General features: G+C 43.0%; 1 protein-coding gene across 7 annotated transcripts in view; it reads right to left on the bottom strand.

Moving 5' to 3' along the window:
- Positions 1-3,331: 3,331 nt before the first annotated feature.
- The window catches only part of SLC35E2B (solute carrier family 35 member E2B), a 36,697-nt gene continuing 15,996 nt past the window's right edge, over positions 3,332-24,032 (bottom strand). For 6 of the 7 annotated variants that reach the window (XM_072156084.1, XM_072156081.1, XM_072156083.1 and 3 more), the window contains exons 2-9: positions 21,821-22,271; positions 19,028-19,163; positions 17,135-17,262; positions 15,785-15,905; positions 13,609-13,662; positions 12,697-12,769; positions 9,416-9,561; positions 3,332-8,402 (exon numbers count right to left, since the gene is read on the bottom strand). In XM_072156084.1, coding sequence (XP_072012185.1) covers positions 8,171-8,402; positions 9,416-9,561; positions 12,697-12,769; positions 13,609-13,662; positions 15,785-15,905; positions 17,135-17,262; positions 19,028-19,163; positions 21,821-22,142 — 1,212 coding nt within the window. In that variant the 5' untranslated portion in view covers positions 22,143-22,271 and the 3' untranslated portion in view covers positions 3,332-8,170. Of the gene's footprint in view, positions 8,403-9,415; positions 9,562-12,696; positions 12,770-13,608; positions 13,663-15,784; positions 15,906-17,134; positions 17,263-19,027; positions 19,164-21,820; positions 22,282-24,032 lie in introns of all 7 variants that reach the window. The other variant, XM_072156077.1, reaches the window with a different exon arrangement.

Here is a 24,032-nt window from a genome sequence, read left to right on the forward strand (position 1 = left end):
GTATCCCACACATTTCCCACAGGGTTACAGCACCATACAGTATCCCACACATTTCCCACAGGGTTACAGCACCATACAGTATCCCACACATTTCCCACAGGGTTACAGCACCATACAGTATCCCACACATTTCCCACAGGGTTACAGCACCATACAGTATCCCACACATTTCCCACAGGGTTACAGCACCATACAGTATCCCACACATTTCCCACAGGGTTACAGCACCATACAGTATCCCACACATTTCCCACAGGGTTACAGCACCATACAGTATCCCACACATTTCCCACAGGGTTACAGCACCATACAGTATCCCACACATTTCCCACAGGGTTACAGCACCATACAGTATCCCACACATTTCCCACAGGGTTACAGCACCATACAGTATCCCACACATTTCCCACAGGGTTACAGCACCATACAGTATCCCACACATTTCCCACAGGGTTACAGCACCATACAGTATCCCACACATTTCCCACAGGGTTACAGCACCATACAGTATCCCACACATTTCCCACAGGGTTACAGCACCATACAGTATCCCACACATTTCCCACAGGGTTACAGCACCATACAGTATCCCACACATTTCCCACAGGGTTACAGCACCATACAGTATCCCACACATTTCCCACAGGGTTACAGCACCATACAGTATCCCACACATTTCCCACAGGGTTACAGCACCATACAGTATCCCACACATTTCCCACAGGGTTACAGCACCATACAGTATCCCACACATTTCCCACAGGGTTACAGCACCATACAGTATCCCACACATTTCCCACAGGGTTACAGCACCATACAGTATCCCACACATTTCCCACAGGGTTACAGCACCATACAGTATCCCACACATTTCCCACAGGGTTACAGCACCATACAGTATCCCACACATTTCCCACAGGGTTACAGCACCATACAGTATCCCACACATTTCCCACAGGGTTACAGCACCATACAGTATCCCACACATTTCCCACAGGGTTACAGCACCATACAGTATCCCACACATTTCCCACAGGGTTACAGCACCATACAGTATCCCACACATTTCCCACAGGGTTACAGCACCATACAGTATCCCACACATTTCCCACAGGGTTACAGCACCATACAGTATCCCACACATTTCCCACAGGGTTACAGCACCATACAGTATCCCACACATTTCCCACAGGGTTACAGCACCATACAGTATCCCACACATTTCCCACAGGGTTACAGCACCATACAGTATCCCACACATTTCCCACAGGGTTACAGCACCATACAGTATCCCACACATTTCCCACAGGGTTACAGCACCATACAGTATCCCACACATTTCCCACAGGGTTACAGCACCATACAGTATCCCACACATTTCCCACAGGGTTACAGCACCATACAGTATCCCACACATTTCCCACAGGGTTACAGCACCATACAGTATCCCACACATTTCCCACAGGGTTACAGCACCATACAGTATCCCACACATTTCCCACAGGGTTACAGCACCATACAGTATCCCACACATTTCCCACAGGGTTACAGCACCATACAGTATCCCACACATTTCCCACAGGGTTACAGCACCATACAGTATCCCACACATTTCCCACAGGGTTACAGCACCATACAGTATCCCACACATTTCCCACAGGGTTACAGCACCATACAGTATCCCACACATTTCCCACAGGGTTACAGCACCATACAGTATCCCACACATTTCCCACAGGGTTACAGCACCATACAGTATCCCACACATTTCCCACAGGGTTACAGCACCATACAGTATCCCACACATTTCCCACAGGGTTACAGCACCATACAGTATCCCACACATTTCCCACAGGGTTACAGCACCATACAGTATCCTACACATTTCCCACAGGGTTACAGCACCATACAGCATCCCACACATTTCCCACAGGGTTACAGCACCATACAGCATCCCACACATTTCCCACAGGGTTACAGCACCATACAGCATCCCACACATTTCCCACAGGGTTACAGCACCATACAGTATCCTACACATCTCCCATAGGGTTACTGTACCTGCAACTGTAATGGCGATGGGATCAATTCCTCTGCGGTGCTGGGTAGAGGTGTGGCTTCTTCTTCCTCATGGAGCCACTGGTCCAATCAGAGGCTGCACATGCCGGCATCAAGTTCCCGCCGACCCTTTGGCCGGCTCCAACCCGCCCCCTCATACTGTACCTCCTACCTTACCTCGAATTCCCACCCCTCCGCTCCCATAACCTGTATTGTAGTCCCGCCCCCGCCGGCCGACATCATGATTGCCATCAGCAGCTGGCAATCCCCCTTCCGCTCACGGAGCATGTATAGGGATCCTGCCCCAGCCGGCCGACAGGTTACTGCAGCCGGCAATCTCCCCTCTGCTCCCGGGACCTTCATATGGCTGCTGCTCCCGCCGGCCGACAGGTTACTGCAGCCGGCAATCTCCCCTCCCGGTACCTTGATATGGCTGCTGCTCCGCTGGCCGACAGCTTGCTGCAGCCGGCAGTCTCCACTCCGCTACCGAGACCTTCGTATGGCTCCTGCCCCCGCCGGCTGACATCGTACTGCAGACGGCAATCTTCCCTGCAGGTACGTCTAACATTCGGGGTACGTCTTACATTAGACGACCCCCGTGACACCCCCGCTACGTCCTACTTTCGGGGGTGTCTTATAATCGGGGAAACACGGTAGAAGGGGTTCTCTGTGCTGATGGGCCAGAAAGGTCATCAGTATAATGGCTGTTGTATCATAACTATATGATGCTTGGAATCCGTCTGCGACACGAATGGTCAGTCTTTCCAACAGGACACTGCACAATCTGCGATTCACTCACCAACAGCAGCCATGTGAAACTGCACCAGGATCAATGGCTCCAAACCCCAGTCTTCATAACAATTAGTTATTCCAAGTGTAGCAACCGAGTGAATGGGAGCTGAGCTCAGTTTGCAGTACTATATGAGGTCTCGGGTAGCTGCATGATGCAGGGTTCCGGTGATGGGCCCTCACTTTATAATCTACTTCAGCATGTTATTATCAACAATGACCCCAATCCTGAGGAGGTGGCCACCCTGCTTTGATTAGTCTCAGCGGTAGTCGGTCCGATCATATACTCAGTTGTCACCTTAGGTCAGTGACTGCAGGACGGCAGCTGCAGTGCATGGACAACATGGTTGTGAAGCTCCTCAGATTTCTACCTGCATGACATGATATTTTCACATATCCAAATCACTAGCACAAATAATCTTCCAGCCTTCCACATTTGGCTCAGACCTTGTGTGGTTGATCCAAAATAAAAGTAAAATGCAGATCGTTGTTCAGGTTTATTCACACTAAAGAATGGCATCAAACATGGCAAGATGTACAATTATTTTACAAGGCAATTTATCCAAGTGGAAGATGCAGTTCACTCGGGTTCTAGAAAATTAATAACACTAAATCTATTTTTTTTTAAAATTTGATTAAAGACAGATGGAAAATGGAAAGAAAAACAAAAACACAGTATTCTGAGATTAACAGGAAATAAAAGATGTATTTAGGAAGGACAAAGGATCAGGAGAAAGACCATACAAAGATGAAATAGTGGTTTTACCACAACCTCAATGTTCCCCTTGAAAATTGCGAATTATCGGATCCATAAACCAAAAATCTGACATTTTAGGCCTCTCACTTTTTATGTATGGAAACATTGAGGTCACAATATATTAATCTTACATTATACCATGAAATGTGGGTGATGCTGTTGGCCGAGCCTACAGTGTATGGGTGCCCTAAGGCACATGTATGGTTCATGTATGACCGTGCCAGCAGCTTACCAGATACCTTAGCACAGCAAAGTGACTCATGTCAGATGGATATAAAAATATTTTTTAATCCCTATGTAAATGTGAATGGAGCAACAGGGGGAGGTGCCAAAGCTCTGCCCTCCCCTACATGCCAAAATTATGTAAAATCAATATAAAACATTAAAACCTGCAGTATCCATAAGGCAAGAGGGCACATAGTTGTGGTTACACTCACTGATGTGGATATTAGGCATTCTCAATCTCTCCTCACTCATTCCCGATTTCTACTTGCTGGTGCATATATAGATCTCACCAGTATGATCCTTTGGCCATCTAGAAGGGTCATCCTTCTCAATAGTGGACGGGCCAACACTAAACACCACCAGCAATCTGTATCTGGCAGGTACAGAAAGATAGCAGGCAGATGGAAACAGATCGGGATAGTGAATGCTATTCATAAAAATAAGAGGATTGAAACAGTTTTTCCACTTTTGGAGAATGCAAAATCACCCTTAGGCTGCATTTACATGGATGTATGCTAAGATGTTGTGCTGGAGAGGAGGAGGAGGGTTGACCTCTCCATAGAAAATAATTATGCATGGCCATTCTCACAGCCGAAGATAGCGCAGGCTCAAAACGGTGAGCACTCATTGTTCTCATCATACTGAGCCAGAGCGCCATAGCCATCTACGGGGGATGTATAGCCGGCCACAAATATGTTGCTCCGACGGTCATGTGAATGAGCAGTTCAGCAAGAACTGCTGAACTAAACTCAGAGTGTCCATTCATTTCAGTAGTTTTAGGTTTGGTCTGGTAAACCCTGCGCCCGCCAGAAAGCAAGTTTGTCAAAACAAACCAGCTTGTGGGAAAAACATTTATTGTACATGGGCACCCTCTGAGGATGTGTTGCGAAAGCTGTGTATGTGATTGGCTAGGGTATTCCCAAATAGAACATCCACATTGGGTGAACAGCTCCTCTGTAATGAGAGGATAGTGAATGCAGAGGGATTATAAGTTCTAAATGATAAGCAAATGATCATTTTAGTGCACTATGGGTGCGGCTATGAGGCCTGGTGCACCCCCTCTTGCCTGGTTTCACCACTAAGTGCCTCCACTTCTGGCATCATTTACATTGCTTCTGCCACCTTTGTAAAACTGGACCCCCCTATCGTTACCACAGTGCACCCTCCACAGTCTATCATAGGCCACACTTATTATGTAAGAGACTTACAAGGCTGTTGCCCGTGAACGGGTGACATACGCTTGCCATGAAGCACAGACTCCTGATCTTGTAAGACAAACAAAATATATTAATTAAATACTAACAGAATCACAATAAATCAAAAGTTTTCAAGTAACGCCATTCTCTCTCTCTCTCTTACAAGAACCATTACTGCATTGGTCACAAGTTAGGACAAGATGCTGTACACACAATACACAAGACCACGGGTCAGGAATGTAGGTTTTCTACAAAAGGCTTTTTCCACAGTTCATAAAAATAGAAAGATTTCTGTACAATCCACAGGTATGAAGGACACATAAATAAGGTCACCAGTCCCGCATCTTGCTGTCCTGCCGTAATCCTGGAGCAGACATGACATATGGAGAACAATGGACCGTTCTCACGTGAAATGCAAAATCACAGTAACACATCACATTCTATACAAACTCATCACACATTTTGGCAACATAACATGATTATTTTTTTTCTTATTAATAATTAATGTGGTCATTAGAGAAGCTCGGCTGATTGGGGGGGGGGGGGAGGGGGGTGAACAATAAAAAAAAGTCCTCAGTTTGGAGAATTTTCTAGTGGAGTAAATCTGCATCTAAGTAGCACTTAAGTTTGATCACACTGTGCGTCTACAGAGCTCAGGACACAATCACAATCAGTTCAGCGTATCCGCTTCTGAGCATGGAAATTTTTACATGTTTGCCAGAAAGAACTACCCTTTAGAAGGAGGGGACAGGGCTTCATAGGAGCAGGGAGACATCTGCAAAAAAACAGTTGTCTTACAACCTGGCACAGGAGTATAAGCAAAGGCCTACACAAAAAGTGGCTGACTAACATAGTGCAACATTAAGACACCATAACACACTTCGCCATATAGCCCTGGTGCACAGAATAGGAGGGGAGTGTGACTAAGCTTCTAGGCACATAGAGAAGATTTCTTTACACACTTCTCAGGTAACTGTAATTGGAAGCAGAATAAGAGACGTGTCTCACACATGCGAAGAGAAGGATTCGGGAATGATACAGTCCAGTGGGTTGTGTTATGTTCCTGGCCTGATACTTGGCCAAGTAAAACAAGGCACGGAGCTGCTTTACAGGATAATGGGAAAAGCCTGAACATAGAGAAGGATATGAGTGACAATTATAATAAAAATAGTGCAGGAATCAGTGAATAACAGGAATCTGTCTTCATTTATTTCAGAACCTCATTTGCTCTACATTTATCAAGGGTTTTGCACAGTTTTAGGCACTTTTATGACAAAAAGATCCGATCTAATAAAAGCTGATGCAGAATTTTTCCTCTGCTGTATACTTTTCCAATACATAGAAGGTGCAATGTAAGACTGGACAGACAACTAGACTTCAGCTAGGTCAGATTTGTTATAATTTGTACTCGACTCCTTTAGACACTTTTGATAAATCTTCCCCAAAGGAAACCTTATCCGCATGAATACATGAATGCCCCTGACCACCATTACCACTGAAGACAAGGGCTACATGTAACATTTGTACTGAAGATTGGTTAAGGAATGTATAGGGGCAAGTTATTGTGAGCTGCTAATATAAAGAAAACAAAAACTAATCAGTAACATGTTAGACCGGAGCCCACATGTGCGTCTTCTCCTGAAAACTCGCTGGGAGCAACCAACCAAAATGCAGAGCAGCTGAACTGAACAGATATGTTGGGGGAATGCACCATTTATCAAGGCTTTCAGACCTTTTTTTGGCACTTTTCTAACTTGTCCGGCTGAGGTACGTGGCCTCATAAAAAGGGTGCGGTCGGGTGGAAAATAGTCCATGGGCCAAACAATTTAGGAGGTGACCCAACATTTTGGAGCACAGTTTTGATCAGCTAAAAGCAGCTCTAAATTAGAACCCGCCAGTCCAGGTGTGACCAGCTCAGGTGACATCACATTGACCACACGCCAAGGCTAAAGTCTCTGGCCGTTGCTGGTATTAAATTGTGACGTCATCGTTGAGCCTCTGTATACAAACGCAGGCCGACAGTGGTGGGTGCCGCCATGATGAACCGGACTGCTGGGAGGGGCGCGGCGGCATTTTGTTACTTTTTGATATACACTTTGTTAATCAAAGTGTATAGCAGATGAATAAACAGATTTTACTAATATAGCGTTCATTAAAACTCTGTGCCATTTTCTATATCTCATGAACCACAAACCCTTTGTGACAAGTCCTGTCTGTTAGACAACACTAATGCCATAGTGATAAGGACAGTGTGATAGAATGGAGGAGGCCGAGTGTCTTGCCACCCTTTTATCACAAACTGCATTCAGACAGACATTTCTGTAAGGCGCCCACCCCTTTAATAACCACTTTTGCTATGCAGTTTTTTTATTGGTCCCATGCATCACAACCAGTAAGATGGCCTTCAGTTTTGAGCATCCAGCTTTTATGAACAACTAAGTGACATAGGGTTAGGAGTCACGCATGTCTTCATAGGAGCTGTGTACACAAAAAAGGAATTTATAAACATGTCTATATGGAAAGGGGCTTAATTTTAGATGCAATGAAGCAATAAAAAAGTAGCAAGAGTGAATATAATCCGTTACATACTGCACATAAACTTTCTGTAACACAAGGAAAAGTTTCTAACATTGGCAGGACAAACGCTATCACTTTACCGAGAAGAGGAAGTCACAATAAACCCTTTGAATGCTGGAGAGAGAACTCTACAACAGGCTCCAAACTCAGGTCCCTAGGTACATCATCTATCTTTGCATTGTTGCTTGCTTTTAGCTCCATAGTGGTAGGTCCCATATCACAGACACCGGGCGTGAATGTTATGTCACCCACTGGTATGGCTTCACATTTGACTATCTGTCCATGAGGAAGTATAGGGTGACGTGATTTACATGAATGCATGATGTCAGAACCTGTGCTTTGTATCGCAGACAATTTGCCAACACTGCCACACATCTGCAACTCCTGTGCTGTGAGACAAGTGCCCGGAAACCAGAACATTTGGTCTGAACTCTTTAATTTCCAAATCCAGAATCTCGTCTCCATGCGAGGCCTTTGATCACTGCCTCCCGGTGACCTTGTAAGATGTAATGTTTGCCGTCCTATAGCAGCAGAGATAGAAGTCATGTCACTGGCAGTCATTGCAAGACTAAATCTCATGTGATTTTTGGTCCTGTCCTATTAGTGGTTCGGAGTCCTCACTGATGGATGTAGTCGCCAGCATTCGGAGGGATTGGCGTTGATGCTGCCGCGCTTTGTTGTACAGCAGGACACCGATGATTACGAACACAGTTCCAATGGCAGAGAGGCTGGTGATTTTATTGCCAAAAATAATAATACTGAGCCATATAGAAAGTGCGTGCTTGACAGTGCTGGCGACGCTGAAAAGACACAAGAGTCACAGTTTAGAATTGCTGTGGTCACATAATGAGAACCTGACATGTAAGAATACAGTCCACAACACCATGATGGTTATGAAAGAACAACGCCTAGGATTTCAAAAACTGTATATTTCTCAGGGGAAATCTCCTAGCTTGCAAACATATTTAACAATATGCTCACTAACACTATGGGGGAGATTTATCATAACTTTCACAGAGCAGAACTGTTCTAATTGCCCACGGCAACCAATCAGAGCCCAGCTTTCATTTTCCCACAGCGGTTTATAAAATTAATCTGAGCGCTGATTGGTTTCCATGGGCAACTAGAACAGTTTTACCTCACAAACTTATGTGCCCCTAATGTGCTCTGTTCTCTACTGCATAGTGTTTGTTATCCACGAAGCATAGACGCCTGGAAAGCTTCCGGTGTATACATTGAGGATATACATATACTGTGCAGATGAAGGAAAAAGGGTGTGTCTCTTTTTGCCACTATATGTTGTACGCTGTGGAAAACACAGGACAGAAAGAAGCATGAAACTACGACTTTCTATCCGGTATCCATCCCTGGCCTCAGCAGAGCAGACGTTCTGGGAGGTCCCTAGTGAACATAACTGGTAAAACCCCCTGCACATCGGCAGCACGTTTTGAACACCAGTCTTAAAGTACTGCCCCCCCCCCCTAGTAAATTTGGGCACAAACTCTGCAAGTTCAAACCTTTTGCTGAGATTATAATTAATCTGTCGATCTTGGCATTCATGGCCCAGCCAACCCTGAACAACCCTAAGTTGCGTGCAGTTCGCAGGAGCCCAACAATTTGTGGGGAGATTCAAGCGCTCTTTCCACCAGAAAACTGGTGTAGAAGGCATAATGAATCTCCCCCAATGTGCCCGAAACCTCAAGGTTACCAGTGTAGAGCAAAACGTTTCCTACGGCTATAAGTAACATTGCAGAGTCATCTTCATGCCATCTGATTAATAGTCTGGTCTGTAGACATTGGTTGAATAGAATACCTGAATGTTACAGGCGATATCTTCCCCATTAGTGCATATGCTGTGACACTTTGCAAGTGGAATAAGACTCCATCGATAAGAAGCAGGACAATGACGTCCCAGTTGTAGCTGAATTTTCTTCCGCTTTTCCCAATCAATGGCACATCCTACATTCCACGGACACAAAGAGAATCTGTGATGAATATTTTGTTTCACGAATACCTATTATTTAGCATTTTATGCAATAAATCATTAAGTATGGAACTCCACAAAACACAGATTAACACAAAAGATGTAAGTGACCCTGTTATTGTGATCACCCCGGTCCACAATTTTATGGAAGTTCTTTACAGTAGACCCGGGGGTTATATGGCGATTGTGCCTGTTAGACATACCCACATAAAGAAGAAAAACATCCATTTGCTATTTTATTATTCTCATGGTTTTACGGCTTCCCTTAACGACCTGGGTTTTTTTTTCATTTCCATTTTTCACTCCCCACCTCAAAAATCCATAACTTTTTTATTTTTCCATGTAAAGAGCTGTGTTATGGCTTGTTTTCTGCGTAACAAATTGCACTTCATAGAGATGGTATTGAATATTCCATGCCGTGTACTGGGCGGCGGGAAAAAATTCCAAATGCAGTGAAAATGGTGAAAAAAACAGCATTTGCGACGTTTTCTTGTGGGCTTGGATTTTACAGCTTTCACAGAGTGCCCCAAATGATATGTCTACTATATTCTTTGGGTCGGTGCGATCACAGAGATATCAAATTTGTATAGGTTTTATAATCTTTTCATACATTTACAAAAAATAAAAACCTCCTGTACAAAATTAGTTTTTTTTAATTTTGCCATGTTTTTGAAGTCGTTGGCATCGGCGGCTTAACACCTACGATCAGTGCTGGCACCGATCGCGTGTGTAACCAGTAAGTCTTTGCTGCAATATGCAGTAAAGACTTACCGGCTATGGAGAGGGCTCAGCCCGTGAGCCCTCTCCATGCACTTGACGCACTGTGTACTATTCTAGTGCACATCAGGAAGGAAACTACATGCGGTTAAGTTGTCATTAAGGCAATGACAGTAGGGCAATTTTAACATTGAGAGACAGAATATCAGTAGTAAAATTCTGAAAATGGCAAGCTTTCTTGTGGGCAAGATCAAGGATGCCCCAAATCGATGTCGATTGACATTCATATTGGATTTCTTCCATTTTATTACTATTGCCCCAACAGTTGTCTCCTTCTCACCCAGTGTCTTACTTCCCCCAAAGTCAGATGAAAATGAGCACAGAACAGTCATGTTTGGCCTTAGATTAGACAAGTTAAAAGGCTGCAGGGGGGGAGAATCGATTCCAACATCCCCATCTTCAGTTCTAGATAACATATAAACCTAGGACTCAGATACAGAACCAGAGATTCTGCCTGTTACTCCAGTTCCATAGATCACTGAACCTAAAGCAATTTGAAAGACGAGAATCTTGTTTCAGATTACATCAAAAGCATGTTTCTAGGTGTCATAGAACTTATGGTGGGGGTGTTTGAAGCAACATTCACTTGCACTCTTTAAAGGACACCTGTCATCAGGTCTGTGTCACTTGTCCTGTCACCTCTACCTGTTGGAGCAGCTCACAAGGATCCCATCCCAGCCTTTATCTAGTTATTTCATACATTAATCATTGTAAAATCATCTATTCTTTATCATGTAAATGAGGCTGGTCACATGGTCAGAGGCAGTGATGTCACCCCTGTTACCCCTCCCCTCTCCTCCCCCTGCTCATGTCTGTGTGTAATGTATAGTAAAGCATGGCTAGTGTGTGTGCTGCATCTGCTGACATGCTGCATCCTCCTAATATACAGGTGAGAGACACAGACATTAGCTACACATGAATCTGACATGTTCTGCTGTAACATGGCTGCCTGGAGCTGTTGTATCTCTCCTAAACACACACACATGCACACACAGGCTGCAGGGGGCGTGGCCACCAGCACCAGGAAGCACATCATTATACAGCCTCACATCATTATACAGGCTGTCAGTCATGCACTGGGGGTGTGGCTGTGCCTCCCACTCATGAATAAGGTGGACAGCTTGAATATGCTAATGACTCATTGGACATTTCACAGGTCATTTGCATACAGCTTTAGGACCTCATTGCTTAGGGTTACAGGCATGTAGAGGGACAATGAAGGGATAGAGGCAATGCTCTCTAATGGCAGTTTATGAAAATATATTTAGTTTAGGGGGGTTATTTTGCATGACGGGTTCTCTTTAAAGGACATCTACCACCAGGATGAAGCAATGTAAACCAAGCACACTGACATACTGGCGTGTGCCCTCTCTGACACAATCTGCTCTTCATTAAAAAGAACCCGTCATGCAAAATAACCCCCCTAAACTAAATATATTTTCATAAACTACCATTAGAAAGAATTGCCTCTATCGCTTCCTTGTCCCTCTACATGCCTGTAACCCTAAGCAATGAGATCCTAAAGCGGTATGCAAATAACCTGTGAAATGTCCAATGAGTCATTAGCATATTCAAGCTGTCCACCTTATTCATGAGTGGGAGGCACAGCCACACCCCCAGTGCATGACTGACAGCCTGTATAATGATGTGAGGCTGTATAATGATGTGCTTCCTGGTGCTGGCGCCCCCTGCAGCCTGTGTGTGCATGTGTGTGTATATAGGAGAGATACAGCAGCTCCAGGCAGCCATGTTACAGCAGAACACGTCAGATTCATGTGTAGCTGATGTCTGTGTCTCTCACCTGTATATTAGGAGGATGCAGCATGTCAGCAGATGCAGCACAGATACCAGCAATACTTTACTATACATTACACACAGACATGAGCAGGGGGAGGAGAGGGGAGGGGTAACAGGGGTGACATCACTACCTCTGACCATGTGACCAGCCTCATTTACATGATAAAAAATAGATGATTTTACAATGAATAATGTATGAAATAACTAGATAAAGGCTAGATAAATAACTAGATGTGAGCTGCTCCAACAGGTAGTAGTGACAGGACAAGTAACACAGACCTGATGACAGGTGTCCTTTAAGCTTCCTATGCCCTTCTTTTTAAATAGGCTTAAAAATGCAAATGAGCCTACCTGAGGGGCTAATAGCCTAATGGGGTAAAATCGGATATAGTTCCTTAAAGGGGTTATAGCAAAGTCCCAGAGAGAATGGAATAGGTGCCTCCAAATTGAAGCCATATGTTAGTATATATTATACACATACACTTTATACATGTATCATGCAGATATACATTCCATAAAGAATACAGATAACTCACCATCATGAAAATCCATGTTGGAATTAGCATAATCACAGCTGCAGCACTGGTGTAAAACTGAAGTTCAGGTGGTCTGCCAAATACAATCACATAAGTACTACAGCTTTATTGACAGGGTAAACATGTTTAGTAACATTATGATTTATTTTTAACTCCTTACCATTTAACTCAGTTCTATTGCTGTTTTAGCTCCTATCACTCAGTGATGCTCAGTTTAAAATTGTGGGTGGGTACTCCCTAAGCAGACACTTCATGATCCCTCTACTGCTGTGAGCTGACAATGTGGTTAAATTATCAGGGTACAAGGTTTATATACACTTTCATTTAGCTACTAAACATTTACTAGTATGGCAATTGGATAGTGAAATGAGACAGATCAGAGAAGAGAGATGATGAGATCCATGAGATGCATATTACACATGACATTCTCCCCTGTAGCTTGTCGCTTTACTCTCCTTGCATGCTGGCAAGAAGTCAGTATTTGTGTGAACTCGTCCTGGAATGCAAGGATGGGGGATAGAGGCAGAGAGGAGCTCAGTGCAGCACCAGAAAAAAAAGATGTCTGTTGACCCTAAACGCAGAAGATCCAGAGTCAGGTCCAAATTGCATACACCAGGACTGATAGAGACAGGTTGGAATTATATCTGTGAAATGCTGCTTTTTTTGTTAACAACATTCAACTAAAGAATGTGTTATTTTGTTATCCCGAGTATATTTAAGAATCTTGTCTTTGTGGGAATACCCTTTTAAAAAATAGGTCTACTCAGTTGTTTGACAGACTTTAGACTAATAAGTGGATCCACAGTGTTGGCCAATCTGTCATTTGAGGTTCCACTAGCAGAATATTGTTGTTATTATTTGCTAGTGTCATGACAGGACAGCAGTAATCATCAGCAGTTACAATATACTTACGAAAATTTGTATTTATCCCCACTGAGGAGTTTCTTTGAGAAGACATTCTGCAAGCTGGAATGACACAGAATAATTGTAAAGGTTATAAAGTATATAAATACAGGCAGTCCCGGGGTTACACACAAGATAGGGTCTATAGGTATGCAAGTCAGAACTGGTATATTTCAGAATTGGAATTTTTGGGTCCCTGTCATGGGATTCCTGTAAAACCACTCCATAAATACAAGATCCACCCAGTGATCACAATAAGAGCCTTTCTGCTATGTTACATTAGAGATGTAACTTAACAACAGGTAGATAGATATTAGTCAGTATAAGCATACATTAGGGGGTTTACCCTGGGCTCATATAATAAGCCAAACATTACACAGAAATTTTGACCGCTACCAATGATGCAGCTTTGGACAGCACCAGGTCAGAAGTTTAAGAAAGTCAACAACTCCCAATGCATATCAAACCAATATATAATTGAGCCTCTTATCACAAAGACTACAAAATCATGTTACTAGGGAATCGGTCACCAGAATTTACCCATTAAACTACTGTACTAGAATTCTCAGCTTTTCAAGAATTCCCTCTTATGTGAAATCTCTGAAGTTTACATTCTGGGAAGACCAAGGAAATGGTGGTGGACTTCCATAAGTGCAGTCCTCCTCCTCCACCAGTGGTCATCCAGGCAGTGAAGTCCTATAAGTACTTGGGGGTCCTAATCAACAATAAACTGGAGTGGGCAGAGAACACAACGCACGTCACAGGAAGGGTCAGAATGGGCTATTCCTGCTGAGGAGGCAGAGGGCAATTGGAGTGCAGGGGGCAATTCCTAAGACCTTCTTCAACTGTTGTGGCATCAGCCATCTTCTTTGGTGTAGTCTGTTGAGAAAGCAGCATCTCATCTAAGGAGAGGAGCAGACTGGACAAACTGATAAGGAAAGCAGCTCTGTCCTGGGGGGTCCTCTTGACACAGTGCAGATGGTAGCTGAGAGGAGGATACTGTGTAAGAAGCTCATCTGTGAGCTACAGAAACAGCAATATAGACAGTAAAAGCAAATGCGGGAAGTGTTTTCTGCAGCTCACATTTCTAACTATATCTCTAGTTCTGCAAGATGAGTCTCTATATCAAGTATATGGTAGGAGCGTCTGAACTGACACTCCCACTGCAGGCTCTAAAACTCACTTGTTTCGGGCAAAAGGTGAATCTTCTCGGCTCATTTTTACATGACTTTGGAAGAGATGATTTTTTCATAGGTAAAACAGGTGAGATTTCACATAAAAGATGGAATTTTAGATAGGAGGCTAAACGTTAGGGGGTAAAATCTGGTGACAGGTTCGCTTCCTCATTCAGAGTCCTCAATCATCTGAGACATAACACCAAAAGCAATGTGGGGTTTAAGAGCAGAGGGAAGGACTGAAAATATCAATAGACAGACAGCAGACAGCCATCCTTTTTGCCTGCGGCTGCCCAGTTTATGCCGGATCCTGCAGGAATCACAAAAGGTCACTTTGCATGGAGGTGACGTAAAGAAGGAAATAATTGCAATTGTTGGCGATTCACAAGGAAATACGATTATTTCAGGGCTTGTAAACCAGTAAACGAGCACACAAGCCCCCTTTAATCTCCCCAATGTATCCATATAATGAAGGGCTAAAAATAAAATCTGACTGTAGCCGAAGAGACATAAGTTGAATAAAGTTACACAAGCATGGCTGCTTGTAAACAGGTTAAACAGGAAAATGTTTTCACAAGATGAAATGCTTTTGCAGCTTTTCATAGCTGCCTACAGCGAAGGCATTAATGGGGTTTTCCCACAAACTAAAGTTGCTGATCAGTGGGGGTCTCACTGCAGAGACCCCAACAGATTGCGAAAACGAGAGGTCCTCAGACTAATGGAGCAGACGGCCGCGCATGACCGTTCGGCTTCATTAATCTCTATGGAGCTGACGGAGATTGCCAAGCTCAGCTCTCACCGATCTTTGTCAGCTCCATAGAGATTAACGGATCTGACGGACCCCTCGTTTTTGCAATCTGTGGAGGTCCCAGCACTGAGACCCCCCTGATCAGCAAGTTAGGCTCAATCCCATGAATAGGGCTTAACTTTAGTTTGTGGGAAAACCTCTTTAAGTCACTTGAAAAGAAACATGCGCCATTTAGGAAAGAGGGAGGAAAAGGTGATCTTACCAGTCCATGATATTGGTGGATAATGCTGCAGAAAACCCAAGCACATTAAAACTGAGTTCGGTTGCAGTACAGAGAGCGAGCCCAGCCATGACTGGTAACAGGGACAGATTCACCATCATTCCTGAAAGATAGAAAACTTGTAAGTATTCTGTATAAAAACTCAGAAAGAGAAAATAACAGACCAGACCTATCCTCTGTCCTAAACTTCAGCCTAAGGGCTCTAGTATGTTTTGTACCCCATCAGCTTTGTGAGGGCCTGGGGACAGAGACTGATAGAAGACTCTTCTACACTCTACATGTCCTCTGCCGTCACTGCATAACTACTATGTAAAGAGAATGCCAGGAGATTCTGCCCTTGCCCCTGCGTTATACGGATATACAGAGAGATCTAGGAGACTATTTATCACGCCTTGTGTGCCAGTTTTCTGGTCTATAAGGCATGAGAAAGTCAGAAATCCAGGTGCATGCTGACGATTTTTGAGGCTTTTTCAGCTCTCACACCACTTTTTAAAAATAAAATTGGGCAAGGCAATTGGCAGAAGGTGGTAGCCAAATTTACTATAACCTCTCTAAGAATACTGGTGCAGCTAATAACTGGTTGGCCTTGGCTTAGTTTTTAGTTCTGCTCGTGTCACAAGTTGGGTGCTGTGATTAGCACACAGTGGGGGAAATTTAATCTGTCGTAGTTTGCACAAAAAAAAAAAAAACCCTGTCTGCACCACATTTAGAAAGGGTTTTAGACAGTTTTCTGGCTCTCCGAAAAGGGGGCGTGGGCCTCGCGCCAAAAAGGTCAGTGCACAAGAAATACTGCTAACCGCACACAATTGTGTCCTAGTTTTCTGGCATAAAGTAAGCCAACTAATGGGAGGTGCAGAGTAAATTTAGCTGTGTAAGGCCCGTTACACAATTATGTGTGCAGCTCATGTATACGTGCCGTATGGTGGCCCAATCCCAAAGACAGCATTATATAGAAATATAAAGCAAAGACGTTCCCTCTGCCAGGCGAACAGTTGCGCCGGAACTGTAATAGTTAATACTAGTTAATGCAGGGCGAGTCCCAGCATTATATATATTCCCGTACACTGCACTGTGAGCAGCCCGTGGTATAGTGCCACCATACGTCAACACGTTCGTGCGTAATAAGCCTAACACTGTGCCATCTGCTGGACAGCAATGGTGGAAGCGCTGCGGAGCTTCAGGACTTCCTGTAACTTTTAACCAAGCATCAGGTATGAGGGGAGAATCAGTAGTACCCGTCCGAATCTTAATTTAGATGGATTTTTAGAGATAAACCAGAACTGATCAGCCAAAATGCATTTTAAAGGCTGGCGTGAGGAAGAAAATACTCACCAGTGTACTCTCCTAAAATCAACCTGGACATTATAACTGTAAAAATAGGTGCAGAGCTTTTAACAGTTTCTGCAAAAGATACGGCTACATTCTTCAAGCTGACCAGCCCCAACACCACAGTGGAAAACCTGGAATGAGAACCAAGGAATGCACAACATTAACATATTGCATCATACAATATGCATATGCAAGAAAGACAGGGCTGACGACTGACTCACAGTGATTCAGGTCCCTTTTATTACATAATGCAGTGGGCAAAGGGCAAATCATCCATGAATTAGGGTGTGGGCCTATCCAGACTTTAATGGGATTACCAGGCTAATAATTGTGACGATTTATCCTAAGAATAACTCATCAATATTAGAATGGGAAGGTCTGACACATGTTCCCCGTAATGATGACCTTAAGAGCCAATGTACAGAAAATGGAAGAGAAGGTAGACAACTATTCTGTCTCTTAGCAGTGACCAAGCCAAATTGTTGCTACTTAGTTCCCATTCAAATTAATAAGAGCTGATCTGTAGTAAGCAGGTTTGACCACTATACCATTAAGAGAGCTGTCTGCTTCATGTCTCCTCTCTGCTGTTGAGAGAAGGTCATCGGATGTGATAACCAAAATCAATATAATTACCGATGCAGTAAAGGCGATGTAGTACGCCCGGCTTCAATGCACATGCGCTGAAGGTACAGTGTACTACTGGGGTGTACTACTCACACTTCACCAAATCACTTGGCAGGGAGCACCAAAGGATGAGGTCAATTCACCCGATTAATCTCTAGGCAAGTTTTAAGAGTTTTGTTTTTCTTTAATATAGCTGTACAGAGATAGTTCTAACAGATCGATTTGGGATCCATAAAGGACTTGTAGTTGGTTTAATGTCCCAAATCACCTTGACAGGTCCTCCTGAAATTAAAGCTAGCCAGACGTTCAACTAGACCGCAAGACAAGAGATGCAGGCTAGTTTGCGGTGTAGCTCCAGCAATTAACTAGTTACCTCTTAGATGCAAAAGTGTTATCCATCATGGGCAAACGAAAAGTATGTTCATGGGTGCAGATTTTCTTTTTTTTTTCTATTATAATGCTCAGGAGAGCAGCTGACAACTCTGGCAGGGGCTTATCTTCCCAAGACCAGCCAGTTACTCCATCAGTAAATGTAAATAGGTAAGGGTGCTATCACCTAACATGTGTGGCTTTGATCTTGGGGACAGTAGTGTTCATTTATGGACCCTTGGGGTGCCCAGATACAAGAACTATATCATTGCATGTTTGAGGAGGCATCACTCACGGAGTAAGAAGTCCTAAATCGGTCACAGAAACGGCTCGTGTCTGGTGTGCCTGGAGTCTGCCTGACATGTCAGCTGAAATATAGATTTAGGACTTCTTACTCTGCGAGTGCTTCCTTATTAAATAAATATCTTCACCTCTGACATGCTTCATCAATAAATGGCCGATGTTGAAGCGTGTGTCGGCAGGCTTATCTGGCAATCATTTATTGTATATGAGCAGCTATTATTTACAGCTTGGATGACAGCAGCACTAGTATAGTTCTCTTATCAGGGCCAGATTACAGTACAATCCATTCAATAGTTCAGACACAATGTGAATTATTATGTTAAGGCCTCAATTACAATACAATGTTAAGGTCACCTTAACCATACACAATGATAAGCAGCATTTAGACATACTAAAGAACATTAAGAAGTTCTTTCCAGGAAGATCTCAGGACTTAAATCTAAATTTATTTATTCAATCTATTTATTAAAAAATAAAGCTTAAAAAAAATATGATCAACTCTGTAGTTATCTCTAGTAATGAAGTCAATTTGAGAGATAGAAATCAGAGGGTCACCATTTCTCCAATATATTACAACATTGTCATCTATGCGATACTTACCTCATAATACCCACAAATAACATTATCATGAGGAAGTTGGAGGGGTAGCTGAGGCGTGTTTTGTGCTGATACAAGCAGCAGGGAATGAACATTTTGATGCAACCGATGAAAGTCGTTGTCAACATCTGGACGGCGCCTACAGAGTAAAAAACACACAAGGGAACACAAGTCAATACTATGGACCAATACTTCTTGGTTGCAGCAAATTTTGGTAGTTCTCCAATTTGCAGCCACTGATATACTTTGAGCAATAGGGATCTTTGGTCATGAGGCAGGAGCTGATGGGCAAGATCTCCATAGCTCACCAACTTGTCATCCCTAGGACCTCTAACACAAAGGGGTAAACTCTTTGGGAATGTTCATGTGCCCAGATATTGTTGCTGTGCCTGGATTTGGAGGTGCACAGCATAATAGAAGCTAGGTGGATAATAATTCAACAAATTACATCAACATTGATGAAAGAAATCTGCAGCGGGCACTGACTCATGTTGTCAATTACAGCTCTGCAACTTTTCACTTCAAGCTTCATGTTTCCAGAGCAATTACAATTCATTTGGAGATGGTGAACTGCATAGCAAATGTGAAGCAAAATGCACAGACCTAGGGCTCCCTCAGACAACTGTGGTAGGTACGTGAATTGTGGATCTGCAGTGGACAAATGTTATGGACTGACCACAGTATCTGAGTATCAAAGTCTTATCATCAATACAGTGTCGGCACTGCTGTTTAGGAAGAAAAGACTCCTGGTATCACATCATTGTGATGAGACCTGTCCTCTGCATTGTGGTCGGTCTGTGAAACTCGGCCAATGCGTAGTCCATGATTCACAGACTGACCATGGTTGTCTGACACTGCCCTACAACATACACATTTTCTCACAGATTCACAAAACTCTGGGGCATTAAAATGTGTCAGTCTTTTCTGTGGGTCAGCATCAATTGCTAAAATGTTAAAAAGCGGCATGGCTGATTATTTTCCAAAAACAGCACCACACCATGGTTTGAACCGGTACTGCAGCTCAGTAGTAGAGAAATGAATCAACATTAGTTGCAATACCGCACGCTAGCCATGGTCAGGAGAGGAGCTGTTTTCCATGTTTATATTGATACAAACAGTAATTTGCCATAACCTCGGTAGCTGGATCAACGTTAGCGCCTGATTGCAGAAGCATCAAATTATTTAGGCAACTCTCATATAGCAGCTGCTTATAGGGGTTGTCTGGAGGTTGAAAAATTATAGCTGCTTTCTTCCAAAAACACCAATAAGGTGGGAGAGCAGAAACAATTGTACTCAACAAGAAGGACAATGAATGTCCAAGTAGCATTTCCCCAAATAAAATAAAAAAAAAAAGCCCCCTTTCCTCCAATATTAGCATGGAGTCAAATGTTAAACCAACAGTAAAATGTCCCAAACACAGCAAGTTTTTTTTTTTTGAGCATAAATTAAAATGTTGTGGTTCTCAACCTTTAAAAGGTAACAGGTAAATAACCTCAGGCTGCTACCTTTCCAGTTAGTCTGGTTCGCAGTGAGGGAGTGGTAGGTGTTCCACCCCCTGGGTTATTTTAGGTGTTGAGTGGCAGCGACGCCCACAGAAATGTAACTAGATAAGAAACAGCTTCTGTAGAGTGTGAATTTGTATCTATCATGTAACATTTATTGTCATTAAATGTCACATCTCTGACTACTTAGTCTAAATAATTATATGTAAATCAAATACAAGATGTCATGGATCATAAATTTGACTGCCTGGCAACGATATCATAGAAACAGAGAAGCGCTTCAATATTTATTGGAATAAGACTCCTGCTCAGAATACGTTGCATCCGGCAGGAAACCCTGGATGAAAATCCTGCTTCCTGCTGTAGAATGCAGTATTCGCTCATAATAGCCTAATGAATGGGGACAGATGCAACTGTAGGGCATCCATCCTCAGACTCTGCTGCACGTATGCTCTGGGAGGTCTTTATATAAGGATATTAAAGCACTGGGGGGAAACACCCTGAACATCAGCAGCAAAAAAAAAAAAAAAAAAAATCACCGACTGCTACTGATATTCACTTGTTCTCCTGCTTTCAGGGTGGATGGACAGAACAAGAGGATATATCCAACTGTATGAGCGTGCAGTGGGATAGGCCGCTGCACTCCATTGTAGTGTTTACATTGCGTTTTGAAATGCAATATAACAGCTGAGCAGAGGATATTTGTCTTCTTACATTGCTGTTAACATATGTGTTACATAGTGTTAATAATTTGTTAACACAACACTAACATCATATTAACATGATGTAAAAGTACATCATCAAGGATTGTAAACCAAGCACACTGACATACTGGTGTGTAGACCCTCTGGCAGGAACTGCCCTTTTATTAACTTCCTATTCCCTGGTTTTTACAAAAAAAGGCTTTTAAAAGTATGCAAATGAGCCTGAGGCGCTCCAGGCTCCATAGATGTTATTGGAGCCTGGAACCCCTCAGGCTCATTTGCATAATATTTAAAGCCTTTTTTTCTTAAGCACAAGAAGCTTAAAGAAGAGTAGATCCTGCCAGGTGGGGCACACACCAGTAGGTCAGTGTGCATGGTTTACAATCCTTCATCTTGGTGGTAGATGTCCTTTAAACAATTGCATTATGTAAATGTAAATGTTAACAGGAATGCAATTTCAAAACACAATGCAAATGACATGTGTAAATGCAAACTTACCTTTGAATGCAAGAAAAACGTAACACAAAAAAGACATCTAAACATTCATCAAGTTTCCAGATGGCCAAAGGTAGAAACAGGTAGAGGCCTACCTAGCATGCTGGGCTCCCCTTCCAGTAATGTGAGAATATATTTATTGAGGAAAAGTGTACAGAAGCTGAAGAAAAACCATAGTGCGAGGTAGATGAGCGCCCGTGAGTTACAGACTCCCAGATCTGATTCTATGACCGTTGTCTCTGTGATGGTGATCTTTAATACATTCTCATCAGGAACACTGTCACTGCGTGTAATGATAATCTTCTCAGCCCGATGCGGGAATAGAGGTCCATGGTGATACGGGGCTTTGCTCTTCACTTTTTCTTGAGTTGTGAGGCTCTTGGTGTCTTCTGGTGCTTGTGCATTACCAGACGGCATCTTGGTGGTTCTAGTCCAGACAAATCTACCATCTGTCTGGTCAGCGGAGACTTCGGAGACACAGTTTAGCTCAATCCAAGACCACTCCAAAGGTTCCCATTGTATATCTCTTTTTCTTTCCTTTATGTCCTGAAAGGAGGTGGAAAAACAAGTTTACATTATATGCATTTATATGGACTGCATGCAGTGATAACACGTGAGATCAAGCCACATAATCTCCAAACCATACTGGTAGGTTGATTAGACTGTGAGCCCCATTGGGGACAGGGACTGATTTGACAAGCTCTGTGCAGCGCTGCGTCATCTTTGTGCGCTATATACATAAATGATTATAATATAACAGTATTATGTCACAGCAGGAAAAGATAATAACAGTAATTACAACATTACATTCTTCACCACCATTAGAAAGGTCATAACCGTGTGTAATAAATCTCTCTGGCCCTAACGGGGCTAGTAAACCCAAGACTGTGTTTACTGGGAGGCACAACATTCATTGGGAACAAACATATAGTTTGGCAACAATACAAACTGTTTTAAAGCATAACTAAAATTGAACAAAATAGCAGAAATGCATAGTGCAGATGAAGAGGAAATTTTTATTAAAAGACATCTATCACCAGGATGAAGGATAGTTAAACCAAGAACACTGACTTACTGGTGTGTGTCCCTCTGGCAGGATCTGTTCTTCATTTAACTTCCTTTAAAATGTCACAAATTATGCAAAAGAGCCTGAGGGGCTCTGGGCTTCATAGGTGTTAGCCTAGAGTCCCTTGGCTCATTAGACTAATTTTAAAGCCTTTTTTTTTCTTAAAAACAGGGCATAGGAAGCTTGAAGAGCATATCCGGCCAGAGGGGGCACACACCAGTATTTCAGTGTTCTTGGTTTACAATCCTTCATCCTGGTGGTAGATATCCTTTAAAGAAATCTGTACCCATGCCCTTCTTTTTCCTCTGCCTTTCTTCCTTATTTAAGCTGTTTGTGTAAAGTTTTCTGTCCTGTATCCACTGACAATTGATAAAGTGTCTAATGGCTTATCTCTTTACAGACTGTCCCTGGATGGTCTAATCTCATCAGAGGGCTGAATAATCAAGGAAAATATTCTATTGGTATGAAAAGAATTAATCAGTAGCCTCCTTATCTGTCCAAAATGGATGAAGCTCTCAATGCTTTCAGGTACACTCAGGAGGAGGTCATGTGACAGTGCATGCAGCAGAGCTGGATGTGTGAATGCAGAGGTCTCCTGCACTGAATAGTGAGGTACAAGATCTCCCTGTTCCCTATCATTCCCTTCATCCCAGTCTGTGATTATATAGAACTTTCTCAGTCTTTTTCTGCACCTCATGCTGCAACCCTTCCCCCACCTTGTCATTGGCAGTATCAGCTCTGTCCAGATAAGCTATTAACTCTTAGTGCTCACACAGCACAGGCTATAGACTTCATGTAACTGGGTTACTTATGATTTCTTTCACTTATTACATGCACCCTGCTCCTCCATGTGATGGAAGCTGCCAGGCTGGTCACCATATATGTCAAGTGCACTGTCCAGTATTCAGTGGATTTACTTGCGAAAAACGAAATGGATTTAATGCTAAATTACTTTGAGAACACAATGCATCAAGGGTTCTGTGGGCAAACTAACTAGCCTCAGCTTGAGGGCACAGACAGACATTAGCCTCCGCCAACTTTACCTCTAGTGATTTGTAAAGCGCTACGTAATTTGATGGCGCTATATAAATAAAGATTATTATTATTATTATTAGTGAGAAAGATTTTTGTCAGACACTTTCAGAACAAAAAATCCCCTAAATTTGGAAAGAAAAGGGCAAGCAGCACAAAGTAGGAATTGTTCTCAAATTTTCAAAGGGGGAGTAGCATATAATAATTTG

This window comes from Engystomops pustulosus, chromosome 6 (assembly GCF_040894005.1).
Source record: "Engystomops pustulosus chromosome 6, aEngPut4.maternal, whole genome shotgun sequence".
NCBI classification, from domain to species: Eukaryota; Metazoa; Chordata; class Amphibia; order Anura; family Leptodactylidae; genus Engystomops; species Engystomops pustulosus.